This window comes from Dermacentor silvarum, chromosome 7 (assembly GCF_013339745.2).
Source record: "Dermacentor silvarum isolate Dsil-2018 chromosome 7, BIME_Dsil_1.4, whole genome shotgun sequence".
In the NCBI taxonomy this organism is placed as follows: domain Eukaryota; kingdom Metazoa; phylum Arthropoda; class Arachnida; order Ixodida; family Ixodidae; genus Dermacentor; species Dermacentor silvarum.
This window is the reverse complement of record NC_051160.1, coordinates 10,114,797-10,128,846: the sequence shown is the minus strand read 5'-3', so window position 1 is coordinate 10,128,846 and position 14,050 is coordinate 10,114,797. Positions and strand designations below refer to the sequence as shown.

At 47.3% G+C, this 14,050-nt stretch overlaps 1 protein-coding gene across 1 annotated transcript in view; it reads left to right on the top strand.

The window, feature by feature from the left end:
• Positions 1 to 423: 423 nt before the first annotated feature.
• The window catches only part of LOC119457536 (rho-related GTP-binding protein RhoU-like), a 115,748-nt gene continuing 102,121 nt past the window's right edge, over positions 424 to 14,050 (top strand). The window contains exon 1 of the mRNA XM_037719137.2: positions 424 to 1,278. Coding sequence (XP_037575065.1) covers positions 1,044 to 1,278 — 235 coding nt within the window. The 5' untranslated portion in view covers positions 424 to 1,043. The remainder of the gene's footprint in view (positions 1,279 to 14,050) is intronic.

Genomic DNA, 14,050 nt, shown 5'->3' with positions numbered 1-14,050 from the left:
GTCCTACGAAACAGATCACGTAATTTTTTATTCGGCGCGAGCTTTGTTTGGTTGTTTCTGCTTTGCCTCTTTTCTTTGACCCCAAGTGTGTGCCGAAAGGCGCCTAGCAAATGAGGGAGTGAAGTGGCTCCATCTTTGATTTTAAACGCGAAAAAAATGGCTTGCGCGCTTTTAGATGTTGTCTCTAGATGGCAGGAGTGTCGCAGTTTGCTTGTCTTTTAACGGTTATATTTGAAAGCAACTGATAACAATACATTACGTCATTGAAATAGCAATGCAAGCGAATTTACATTACCCTGATTTTAATTGTGAAAGTGCGCTCCAAGTTTGGAAGGAAAAAACTCTACCATCCTGGCCACACTGGAGCACGACGATGGCGCCACAAATCTTACGGCGGTCACATCGCGCAACTTCGCGCAGCAGCAGACGACAAAAAGACGGCAGCTGCTGCTCGCGCGCTCCTCCTGCGAGGCTCCCGCTGCTCCTTCCCAGTTGTGTGCTTTGACCGGCGAGGGACTCGGTCGGCGGGTGTACGGTGGAGTGCTTCTTGCCCGCCTCTACGGTGGTCAAGTCACGTTCGCGTCTTTCCGGTCGTCGCGGGCGGCCGCGCGTTTCCTGCTTCTCCGCCATCGGACGGCACCCACGTCCCTTTGACGGCGACGATCCGGCGCGCTCGGCCGGTGTTGTCATGCGGCCCTTTCGCCGGCGCGCGTCGACATCGAAGCAACTGCAGCGGCGACGGTCGTCGTCTTCGGCGCGCCGAGGAGCGCCGTAGGCCTAACCGCCGTTTTCTGCTGCTCGGCCTCGCGAAGTTGTTGCGCGTTTCGGCGGTCCGATTGCGCGTGTCACTACCTCGTCGTCGGCGGTGGTTCTCTCTCGAGCCGTGTTCTGTGCGTCCCCTAAAGAGTGTCGGTGGTTGTGAGCGCGGCGTTCTCTGAATTGGTGTTTTTTGACCCGGGGCCGCCCGACCGCAATTGGCCGCGGCGGCTTGGTGTGTGTGGGGAGGAGAGACGACGCCGTGCACACACAGGAAATTGGCCGCGATGCCTCCACTGGCGCGAGACCAGCAGTCGGCGAGCTTGTTAACACCGGAGATGAAGGCGACGTTGGCCAACGGCGGCGGAGCTGGTGCAGCCGGCGACGGTTCGAGCTGCGTCTGCTCGGTCAAGTGTGTTCTTGTGGGCGACGGTGCGGTGGGCAAAACGAGCCTCGTCGTCAGCTACACCACCAACGGCTACCCCACGGAGTACGTTCCCACGGCCTTCGACAACTACTCCGGTGAGTTCTCTTTCTTGCTTTTGTGGCCGTTCTCGGAGGGAAAAAGGCTGCGACGCCGTCTCTCCGCTTCCTCGTACTATACAAACCCGTTGAATTTTATGGATGCTATTTGCGTGCACTTTTGTGTATGCCCCGATCGCCTCCACATCGCATATAACGGAGACCATCGTGACGCCGGTGTAAATTGCCGTTGTCACCGAGCGCTCCGTGAACGAACCGGTATTTGCGTTGGCTCCGCTGACCTTAGAAGAGATGATTACGCTGCGTAAGTGCAGTAACGGCAGTTCCAGTTATTTCCGTGGAGATTTTAGAGGCATGGGAAAGAGGCGCAGCTTGCGCGTACCGAACGGTTTCCGGTGTTTGTTTTTCGCCGGACAAATCGTTTATACTTTGAGATGACAGCTGTCGGTTGTCGCGTAGCACGCGCCTTTGTGTGAGACAGACCGTGCCGCGTCGAGTGACGGAATGTCCAGAAATCGGTAAACGATTGTGCGACATGCTTCGTAAACATTCGTCACCTGCGGCGTCGTTTCTCTTCGAATACGTTCGTCTAAAATGCCAAAAGATGCGCGAGCCCGGAGTGATTTCTCCCTCTTTAACCAAGATATATATGTATACAAGTAACGTGTAACCCCTATGTGTTTTCAATTTGTCTTCGAGAGTCGTAACCGGCGAGACGCGCACGTTTACTCATCGAGCGATTAATAACACGCAGTCATTCGTTCGAGTATAGAATTCGCATATTTGCATCAGTGTTCAAGCGTTCGCGTTGTCGCACGCACAGTCTGCGACTGTCATTCGAAATGCCGGCGCTACCGCGACGGATAAAATCCTGTATAACGGTCGCGGTTTTCGATGACGTCGGCGTCTGATCCGCAGCCTAATCAGCCCTGTGCTCCGAGCTCTCAAGCACCTGTTGCCATTGTGCTCGTGCTTTCCATCGACGACTGTAGGTACTATGCCGCAGAAACAGCCGACTAAGATAAACGATCGTTTCGTTGTGTCATCGTTCAGCTTCCATGCGGATTAAGGGTAATACTGCCACATGTCTAAACTTCGTGCTTCTGGCTTCGTCTGTCTTTACTCGCAGAAATTCTCAAGCAATAAAGTTTTCTTTCCTAAAAGCATGAAGGCAGAAATGCTCGGCGTAGATGCGTAATGTCATCGAATATCATTACATTTATAACGCAATATTCTGTTGGCTATGATCTATTTGTAAAGTGACAAAGCCTGCCGAAGTTAGGACGAAGTTTAAGCAGATCCATAAACTATCCCATCATTCAATGCACGCCGGCTGAACCGCCATATTTGCACCTCCCGTGGAGAGGTACGCCAAACTTTCCTCTAGTAAATTTTGTAGAAAACTTTATACGTCTTATGAGGGCAATTACAGAAAAACTTGCACATCAATTCCTTTTTACGATGATGTCTTTTCAAGCATCTGCATGAACCTTTCGAAAGTCCACTTTGTGTTAAATGTTTAGTGACTGCGCACATGCAATGTTTGAAGAAGCGAGGAACTTTCTACCCATTTTGAGGGCGTCGTCACTGTGGGGCATAGAGAAGTCATATCGATCACCATGATTTTTTATTACTATTAATTATTAGTATTATTATCGTTTGACAAATGCTGTTAGACATTGTGACACCATCCACTGTCGAGCAGTCTGGGCCCACGCCGCTTTTGATCAGGCACGCAAATAAACTATCCAAGTAATGACCATATTTTTCTTTTCTTCGGCTATGCGTGATTCGCGCTGGCACACTTCGCAAATTACACAATTCTCGCCGATTATCACGTTAGCCATCTAAAATGTGGTCACTAACTGCTTAATTATCCAATACGCCGCTGCCCCTGCAGAAATCGCGCAGGAAATTCAATTGTTTCTTATTCTATTAGACACAACGGATATTCAACAGGAAGACAAAGCTTCAGTTACGATTTTTGTAAGGGATGTCCGACTCAAAAGAAGCTGTACGATTGCACTGAGCCAATTACGCTGGTTCATTTCCGCGACGTCAACTATGTCTCGAGCGCTTTTTATACGGAGTTTGTATGTTCGGAGTTGCGTTTGTTTCCGTGAAGTCGGGAACTATGTTTTGGAGCGCATTAGGGACAGGGTGCAGTGCAGTCTGGTAACGCGGAGCTTGGTATACTGAAATCTTAGCTGAATGGACCATCTAGCTGTTCATCCGCCTCATGACGCTTTTGTGTACGCTTTGTATCTTCAATGACCTGGTAAGTTTTTCAGAAGCAACAAACCGGCGCTTCTGTGCCCCCAAACTTTGCCAAACACGCCAGCGTACACGTCCGTTCGAGCGAGCACAAATTTCAATGCCACAAGTAGCCAGGCCCCATGCCATCTGCATCACCTTCTACGCATCTACCGTAACGGGCGACGCAGCAACCGTGGAAAGTTTTTGAACGTGCGGTCTCTTCGTGGTAGAAAAACGGCAGCTGTTTTTCTCCAGAGTGGCTGCTCAATTGCTTTTGTTGCACGGTCTGCTGAAGCTCTCGTGGCCTCTTGACTGCGAGCAGGCTTAGCGGCGTTCTAGGCCTTATTTCGCCAGACGGCTGTTATTTTCATTCAGCCTTCGTTAACGGTCGTGTTACCCTCGTTAGTGTTATATACAGTCGCTGATGGGGTCGTTAGCGGTCGTTTTCGTGACATGTCCCCCCCCCCCCCCCCACACACACACACACACACCCTTCGACCTCTACGTTGCGCAAACATTCTGTGCTCTCGCAGCAGAACTTGTTGCGTCATTCTTTTGTTAGTCATGACGGTGTTACTTTTTTTTTTTTTTACCTTCGTTAACATTTATAGGGGAGCAGCTGTCACGCTGCTACTTCAAAAATACAATGCCACAACGACTTCTCCGTTCGAGTGTTCTGATTATAATTGCGAGTTTACCTGTAAATGGTCTTGTTAGTCTCCTGCATTTGTTTTTCCTGCAGGTGTTCTTCTGTTTACTTGATTCCAGGCTTCTAACACTCTGCTATAATATTACATGTTTTAACACGTTAGTAGAAACAATTACAGACTGCACCAATATGAAAGACAACACTCTGTTCGAACACCGATTTGTGCAAATGTGCAAATTCGCAATTTCGCTCGCAGCTATTTGCGACACCAATCTTCAGTCGTAGAATGAAACGTCAGGGAACTTTCTTTCAACGCAAAAATAATAAAAAAGTTGCATTGCCTGCGTTAAGAGGGGAATCTGGCGTTCTCTTTTATATTCACTCACCACGCTTACAAAGGTGTTGCATCTCAACAGAAACTCTGTATTGAAGGCCACAAAATGTCAACAGAAAGACAACACATCTTTGTTACAACTTTCCTAAGGGCGTGTGCATGTGTTTCAGTGTAAAGCGTACTGGTGTGTTGTTTCAACATAATAATACTTTAAAAAAGAACAGTACAGTTTAGCACAAAACGTCACGCCGTATTGTACTGCTGTGCAGGCGATAAATTATACTCTGCTCAGCAGCTGCTGCATTGTATACCGTAGACGCTGCAGTATTATCATCTAACGCTACAAGATAAAATACAAAAACAATAGCACTGACGTCTGTTTGCGGCAGCTGAATTGAATAACAGCCGACGTAAGCGAATATTACGAACTACCTCATCATATTGTCCCGCTTCAGTATTGCCAAAAGCGCACAACATCCACAATGCTAAGTGTCAATGCTCTCTTTTTTATTTAAATTTGTCTGCTCACCTCACCCAACATAATAATAATAATAATAATAATAATAATAATAATAATAATAATAATAATAATAGCAATAATAATGTAGGGTTAAACAGACAGTGAAGCTTGGGTTAAAATCGACGTGACGCCCCACCCCCCCTTTTAACCGACACGTTAAAATACCTGTACCTATGGAAGGGGTGAAAATTAATCAGTATGAAGGACAGTTGAAGTGCAGTTGACAGTCTGCAGGATAGCAGCTACTTTACAATTATAGTGTCGCTGTATACCCCACGTTAATTAATGAAAAAAATTATAGGCTGCGTGACCGTTCGGTACGCCGCATAGTCAGCATGCAGCATTTGACAGTTGCACTTTTGCATACATACATGCACAGATACTCATACATACATACATACATACATACATACATACATACATACATACATACATACATACATACATACATACATACATACATACATACATACATACATACATACATACATACATACATACATACATACATACATACATACATACATACATACATACATACATACATACATACATACATACATACATACATACATACATACATACATACATACATACATACATGTGTCATTCTGGAAATTCATTACAAGTGGATACGCCTGACAAGCTCACCGGCTACAATTCGTAAATTGCATTATGTGTCGTAAAGTAATTAACTAAGAAACTAATTGAATTTTCGTTAATTATTAAAATATGTGTTTCAAATAACCCAGTTTAACGATAACAAACGATGCTACCGGCCACAGGCAATTTTTTAAAAATTCCGTGAAGCTTAATCTTGAACACCCAATATATAAGAAGGCTGGCCTGTCTAAAAGATGTCTGCAGACATGTTATAGACTTTACAAATTCATTTATCTGAGGCACTGCCTTCCTATAGGACGCTTGGTCGTTTCGGTTTTAGTGCTGGCAAATTGTTCTGTCGTAGGTTGTTTGCAAGAGGTCAAATAGCTGGTGCGTCGTTTTATAAGCGTTCAGGGCGTAATGATGCCTTAATTGCGATGAGGAAATGCGATGAGCCCTGCGGAGCTAGTACGCGTCGGGGAAGCCCACAAAGAAAGCAGACGACTCCTCTTCAAGGCGGTGACAAAGGGTGGCGACGGTCCTTGTCCGCATGGAATGTCCTTAAGTTTGAGGGACGAGGTATAAGTATGCAGAGAGGCAGTGCAAACAGATAAGTAGATGCCCTACCTCGGTGAAATAAAGAAAAAGATCGTAAGGGTGTGTACGTATGTAGGTAATCATGAGGATTCCAGTCGTGGAGATAAAAGCGCGCCCGCGCCTTGGCATAAAGAGCAGCAGCTCTTTCAGTGGGAATCTACTAATAGGAATTTTTGAAGGCGTATAGTTAAACGTTGCAAAAGATGAAGGTTTACCATACGCACTTCGCAGGTACTGACGGTTCGGAAACACTCATTCTAATTTGACGCTAAAGTTATAGTTTCGAAATGCTGGACCTGCCGTCATCGACATCACGGCAACGTCATAACGGACAACAGGCTTTGCTGACGTTTGCAGAAACAAGGCTAGACGTAATGTCATTGCTGATTTTTTAAAAATGGCGCTGCGCACGTTGTTTCTGGCTGCACTCACGTGTAGAAGCCGCGGTGGGAATTGCAAGAACGGAGATAGAGACAGTATTTCGTGACGTCATCGTAACGTCATGAAGCATCCACCTCTTAATTACGTGCCGAAATTGGCTCGTAGAAAGGAGTATGGTGAAGAAAAAATATTTAGGAAGCTTTCAAGCTTGCTGTATTTTTTTCCTGGGATTTGTTACGCTTGCAACTTCGTTTTAACGCAAAAACAGAAGAGGCAAGTAAAAAATGTCTGAATGTCAAAGATATGCAGTAATGACACGATACTTCCGATAACTTTTTTTCTGTTAAATAAACGTCTAATACCTCAGAATCCGTGACGTCATGGCGAACTATTGCGAGAAGTAAAGGGTTGCGTCACCATCGCGTGCCTTTTATTATTGTGGGGCGGCTCACACTCGTGCTAAGCACTGGCGATCCGGCTGGCCCAGTGGTTGCACTGTAGGCATCGAATAGACTATCTGGCTGGCCTTGTCCGTGTTAGGGAGCCTACATGCAATAAAACAGCGTTGCAAGAAGGATCCTTCTAGTCCATGTGCTGTTCTTCATCACAATGCTATTATGGGCTTTGCGTTAACATTCCCTCGAATGTATCAGCATTTTGAGGCATATCAAGCTCAGGGTAGCATATATGTGACGCATTGGGCACTACAGGGTTAATGGCTGTGTTGCCGACAAGGACGTCGATTAGAACGGACACGGCTCGGGTAATGTGCGTCTGGACCGACAGGCGTGAGGAATCAGAACGTCCTTGTCCGTGGGGGACGTCCGTGGCAGTCCATAAAGAGTCACAAGGTGCTTTCGCGCCACACCGGACGCAGCGGACTCGCAAGTGGGTCACCGCGGGCGCCACTTTTGTGAGCTGTGAGAGGGAAAACAATCAGCGGGATTGATGGGCGAGGTGATAAAGGGGCGGCGTGCCGCCACCCGGACACGAGGCCAGTCGCGGGTTCGACACCCTGAAATAGGAACCTGCTCTCGGAAGTACGCTGCATAAGTTGTGTAGTTATACCCCCCACAGCAGACGTCGAGTTTAACGTCGAGGTCGACATCTGCTGTCTACCTTCTGTTGCGTCGTCTGCTATGATGTGCGTGGAAGAGAAATTCTCCGTTCTTCACGGCCGCGGTGAAGTTCGCTTCATTTCAATGCGTAAACTGAAGTCTGTTTCCGAATGTCGTCTGTTTGGAAGCAAAAAAAAAAATGTTTCATTCGTTTATAATATAAAGTTTGCCTTTTGCAGGCGTCTGAAATGAATTCGGCGTAAGCTCATGGTCTTCTGCTGTTGGCCGCGATATCATCTGGTATCGTCTACATAGAAAGGAAACAGTTTGCCTTCCACAAATGTGTAATATGAAATCGGTGTCCGCTGTCGTCTGCTGTTGGCTGATATCGTTTGCATGGAAGGCTTAGCCAAATGCGTAAAATGAATCCGCGTCTGCTGTTCTCTGATGTTGGCTTATACCGCCAGGTGTCGTACGTCTACTACTCTACACGGATAGGGAGCCTACATGCTTAAAACGGCGTTGCTTGTAGGCTCCCTATACACGGAAGAACAAACGTTATCCGTTCAAACTGTCGAACCTACGCCAATTTCATTTGGAGTTGAATGTCCCATCCACTTCACAATGAATCATGATAAGTAACTTTTTGCGTAGTTTCCAAACTTCGAACACTGACGTTTCCGTGCAATCTCACCAAAGCGCCCCTTGTCGCTCAAGCTCTCTCCAACTTTCCCTTAAATAATTATTCGGAACTGGGAAGAATCGCAGAGTTTGCTCTTACACTGTCAAAACGTCATCGCAGGCGTACGCCTTTTTTAACCAGTGTACTTCAGCATAAACTGACAGTAAGAATTAGAAGGATTTTCGGGAGTAAAGTCACGACGCGTCGGTTCGATGGCGTGAACACGACGTCCACCACCAGCGTCCTACAAATATTACGAGAAGGAACGTGGAGCATTCAAAGATTGTTAAACCACTGAGAGGAAGCAACATGAAGTTTGTTCGAAATCTGTCATTAACTCATAACAATAGATTTCAAGTATGGCAGCTTATCACGTTAACAAAAGTTTTCTTGAAAGCGGGACACTTTAACAACAACAAAGAACCACGCACTGTTTCAACGTGTCAATTGTGCAAGAAAGAATTATCCGTTTATCTCGTACACGATGAGTCTGCCTTAGACAAGTGCTAAAATAAAAATCGACTGCTACTGGCGTCTGCTGTTCACTCATATCGCCTGCTATTGTTTGAGTAGATGAAAAAAAAAACAACAAATGAACCAATTAACTCCCGTTGCTGTCCAAGAGCGCGTTTAGCATGCTTTGGGAGGTAGTTATTTATAGCACTATAGGTTGGGGCGCTATGCGTTATGGGTGGTGCTCCCTTTACCACCATGCCTTACCACCGAGCGCCACTTCCTCAAGGACCAGTTCGTAACCCTGTGCAGCATCGATGAGAAGCGCACCGTCCAAGGAGTTTTTTTTTAAAACCTCCTTGGCACCGTCTCAATGACAGCGCCTCCAAGCGCTAGCTGTCGCGAGGAAAGAATGCGACCTTACTATCGCGCGGCACCGCACGGTATACCACACGCGCGGCTTTTATTGCGATAGCAATTATACAGGGTAATAAAGCGAAGCAATTATAAAGCGAACACTTTCAAAATTTATGTAAGGTTGACCATGGCAGATAGCCCAATTCCAGTTAATGAGCTGGTCTACTCGAAGAGGCGGACAAAACTTGCACAAAAAATTGAAATACATAATCGACTAATTAACAAAAATTCACTAATCAAGTTTTTAACTAATTACCTGATGGTTCATATTGCAACTTACAAATTGTAGCCGTGGAGTTCGCAAGGCGGATCCACTTGGAACGGGATGACACTAGTTTCGAGATATTAATTCCCGAACTTTGGCGGATGGCGGATCCACTTGGAACGGGATGACACTAGTTTCGAGATATTAATTCCCGAACTTTGCGGAGAAATGCATTGGCGTTCCAGTTAATTTTGTGCTTCAACGCGTAAAGCGAGGTTTTGTTAAGAACTTAACTGGAACAGCAATGCATTTCTGCAATGCAATGCAATCCGGAGAGGAGAGGAGCGTCGGAGAGGAGAGGAGACAAGGAGAGGAGGAGGGAGATGAGATGAGACAAGGAGAGGAGGGGAGGAGGATGCGCATGCGCAGTAGGGTTGTGGACGCCGCACGGCGGATGGAGGGAGGGAGGGGGGGGAGTGACAAAGCCCCGACCATAAGCTGCTTCGCATCTAATAAAACTCTCTAGTGTAGCCAATAATCATCCAGTTACGCCCGGAACTACGTATATACCGGTGCGCAGGGATATTGTTTGTGTACGCCTCGTACCTTATAGGCAGTGCTGCAACCAGCTTGCGAGCTGGAGTATAGTTGTGCATAACCGTCAGAATAGGCGTCGCAGCTTTCCGGCGCACCCTCCTGCACGCGCTTCCTACACTTCGGTCTCGCGCGGCACCGCATGCGTCTTATACGCGCGTTTCGCAGCGCGCCGCGCCGCGTCGTCTTGTCCGCACGCTTGTGGGTCAAGTACGTGCCGAGAATACGCGGGCGTCTGAAAGGTTAGGTCGGCGTTCGGCGCGTGTGCGTCAGGTGGGCCGAGCCTCGGCAACAACGCGGTGCACTTGTGAATACAGGCGCTCGCGCGCTGCATAGAGACGACGCAAAAACCAGCACGCGCGCGAGGGCGCGATATACAAGAAAGAGAAAAAATGGCGACGGCGCGTCTTGTCGCGTTGCGTTACGGTCTCCGTATTGTGACGACAGCGCGACCGGGTCGTGCAGGAGCTCTGGCTTTGCTACAGTAGATTTGGCTACGAATATTTTGCTTCCCCGTAGATTTTGCATATTTTTATCTACAAAAAAAAACAAAAAATCACAGCATATCCACGAGGTGAATGATGATGAGTGGGCGAAGCTCCGGAGGGAATCATCGGATCTCCCGCTTAAGGGGACGCTAGCACAAACGCGTTAGAAACGTGCAGTACTCTCTAGTAAGGGGGAGCGGCCACAGCGTCTTACGCAGCCATTTACACATGCCGGAACGTGCACCGCGTTTGCTGACGTATCACATGACTGCTGAGAGAGTATACCCCCCGTATTCATAAACGCTCCTCGACTTGAACTTGACTTGCCACCGCCTTGGGCAGCGCGTTCGAAACGCGTTGAAGGTAAGGCGGAGAGGCCACAGCGTCTTACACCAGCTTCTTACACGGGCCGTAACGCGCTAGCACAAACGCGTTAGAAATGCGCTAGAAACGCGGCCTTTCGTTAATGTTGGGTATTTATTGCCATCGTGGTGCGTGTGTCTATGTGCGCTTCGTGGCGTAGTGGGCTAACGCCGCGCGCTCGGAAGCGAGGGGTCCCTGGTTCGATTCCGCGCTACGGACACAACTTCGGAATTCTTTTTCTCATTTTTCTCAGACTGGTTACACACTACTACTACGACGACGGGGACGGAACGGGTGCCGCTATAAGGAGCTTCGCTCCTAAAAAAAAAAAAAAAAAGAAACTCGTAGAGGAAACGCTGGCGCGCGCTAGTGTCTACGGAGGTTGGAGAGAGACAGTCAGTTATAGTAGAGCCACGTTAAAGCGAACCCGCATATAGTGGAACTATCAGCTATAGTGAAGAGAAACGCCACTCCCGGCTATACACTCGATAGGCGTGGATCGAATGCCTCAACACAAATTTCTATAGAGCCTACATAGACTCTTTATAGTATTTCCTTACGCTTTTATCGATATTGTTTGCTGCAGCTCAAATGACAAATCCCACAATGTTGTCTATAGGCTGTCTAAATCTATTTTTGTAAGGCACGTCGGCTGCCATGACACATGCCCTGGTGTTGCCTCGGTTAAAGGGACTTGTGTCGCTCTAGATGTTTCGTCTGGACAAGGGATCGCAGCCAAGAGGCTAATAATAATAATAATAATAATAATAATAATAATAATAATAATAATAATAATAATAATCTTTCTCTCTTTTCACAGAATACAGAATGAGATATACACTCTATGCAAACTCTAAAAAACGTTTACACGCTTTGGGTTATATGTTATTCAGAAACAATAATCGTCATCTGTCTAGCTTGCGTTTCCTTTCTTGAAAGCACTGCGCTCGCTATACTTCCCGGCCGGAGAATGCTACGTCACGCTGATAACACGCGTGTCGTTCGTGACCTGCAAGTACCTCCAAGTTGAAGAGTTGCAGGTACTTGCAGGTCACGTGACCAGGTACTTGCAAGTTGACGACCTGCAAGTTGAAGAAAGTAATGCCACGTAAGATAGAAGTCGATTAGTCTTGTGAGGCAAGATGAACCTCAAAGGGTGCATTCAAACTCTTTCTAGGATGTACAGAAGCTGCGTGTATATACGGTGGCTCAGCCATCATGCAGACGGGAATGATGGGTAGGTGATACATGGACTTGGCCTAAACTTGCCTCCTTCTGGCTTCGAACGGCTTCGTGGCTTGGCGAATCGATCGCCTTCAAAAACGTGCAACGATTCGTGCCGACTGATTCTACGCGCGCGCACTAACTTATTGCCTTCGCGCGTCTCGAAAAGTGCGAGCGCTTGGGAAGTTGGAAAGATGATATAGCGTGATAAATAAAACCACGAGAACGTCTCACGCTGCAAGCACGAAGATTAGACAAATCTATGTATTGTACGCATCAATCTCACGGTGCGGCAACGTTCGTGTACCGTGCCTTTCAGGTATTGCAGACTGAAGAACCCCAGGTGGTCAAAATGAATCCTTAGTCCCCCGCTGTACGGCGTGTCTGGTGGTTTTGGCACATAAAACTCCATAATTCATTTTTTTACACCACAGCTCAAGAGTGCCGCGTTACAGTTTTCCAAAGCAGTCTACCCCCCCCCCCCCCCCCCCTCCGTGTATTAGGAGCCATGAAACAGTTTAGATACTTTCTGACCCTGAAACGTTTCTCGTGAACTCGCCCAAAAAGGCGCGTGTCAACACAATCTAAACGCGACCGTGTACCGAGTCACTATCGTGAAGTGTCTCGTGATTCTGAGTCGCGCAGCCGACGTCGGAGAAGGGCGGCACGTGACTGACGACTTAGTATATAAAGTGTGGGAACGGGCTTTGATAGTTGGTGATATCCACGCTGTTTGAACAAGCGCAGAAGCAGACGATCGAAGCAGACGGCTTTCTTTTGTTTTTTTCTGGCCGTCCTTCGTGTGCTTTTCAGCTCTGTTGAAACAGCATGTCTTATAGTCAGCTTCCTGATGCTGGTGGTGGTCTCGGTGATATACGGCAGTGCAGTATATATGTTAACTTAGTGGCGATTATTCGTCCGACTCCCACGCGTGAAAAACCGAGCTCCGAACGAGCGCTTTTCGCTTGTCTTTCGTCGCTTTTGACGAGGCCTTCTGAATATCTTTACGACGCGGGCATCCATCGGACCATCGAGAAGCAAACACTGACAACGCCGTGCGGCGTTCGGTCGGAGCCTTGAAAGGACGCAGCGCTTCCGCTTCGCTTGGGGTCTGTGTAGTCACCGTCCTTGAGCATTTTGCTTCTTTCTTTCTTTTTCGCCTCCGGAGCACTCGAGCCTGGCCCAGATGGTATACCATAAACACCGAGGGCGCTGGTTGGCCCGGATTCACTTGTAGTTGCCTCCGCTGTCGCCTCTTCTCTTTATCGCCAGCATTGCCTATATGCGCGAGAATACTTGAGGACAGCGGGTAAGGACGGGACAAAGTTAAAACAGCATGCGCTATAGTATAGTATGGTCGTATGGCATAGTATGCACTCAGATCGCAGCATATATATGCCGATCTTTAGCATATATGGCATAGCTTATGGCATAGCTTTATCACAGGCTTTAGCATTTAGCATAGCACGCAGTCGAGGTCGGCAGAAAACCAGATGGGATGATGAAGTTAGGAAATTTGCAGGCGCAAGTTGGAATACGCTAGCGCAAGACAGGGGTAATTGGAGATCGCAGGGAGAGGCCTTCGTCCTGCAGTGGACATAAAATATAGGCTGATGATGATGATGATGATGATGATGATGATGATGATGATGATGATATACTTATGGCATACATGGGGTGGTTGTTTGAGAGCGCTCCGGCCGTGCTACGAAGCAGATCAAAGCCAGCCTTAAAGCTTTAATGGGAGAATAACCGGGCGTTGAAGCGACGATCTCGGTTACCTTATCGTCAATGAAGCTCGCTTATGCATGCACTGAATCTCATTATATTCACTGACACAGGATCTCAGTTTATCGCTGTCCTGCGCTATAGTCGTACATATGTATAATTTCCCAATTTCACCACACCACATAATCCGTCGACTGAGTTTTGTTGGGCACTAATTATATGCATGTGTAATCTGCTATAGAAGGCCATGGCGTGCCCA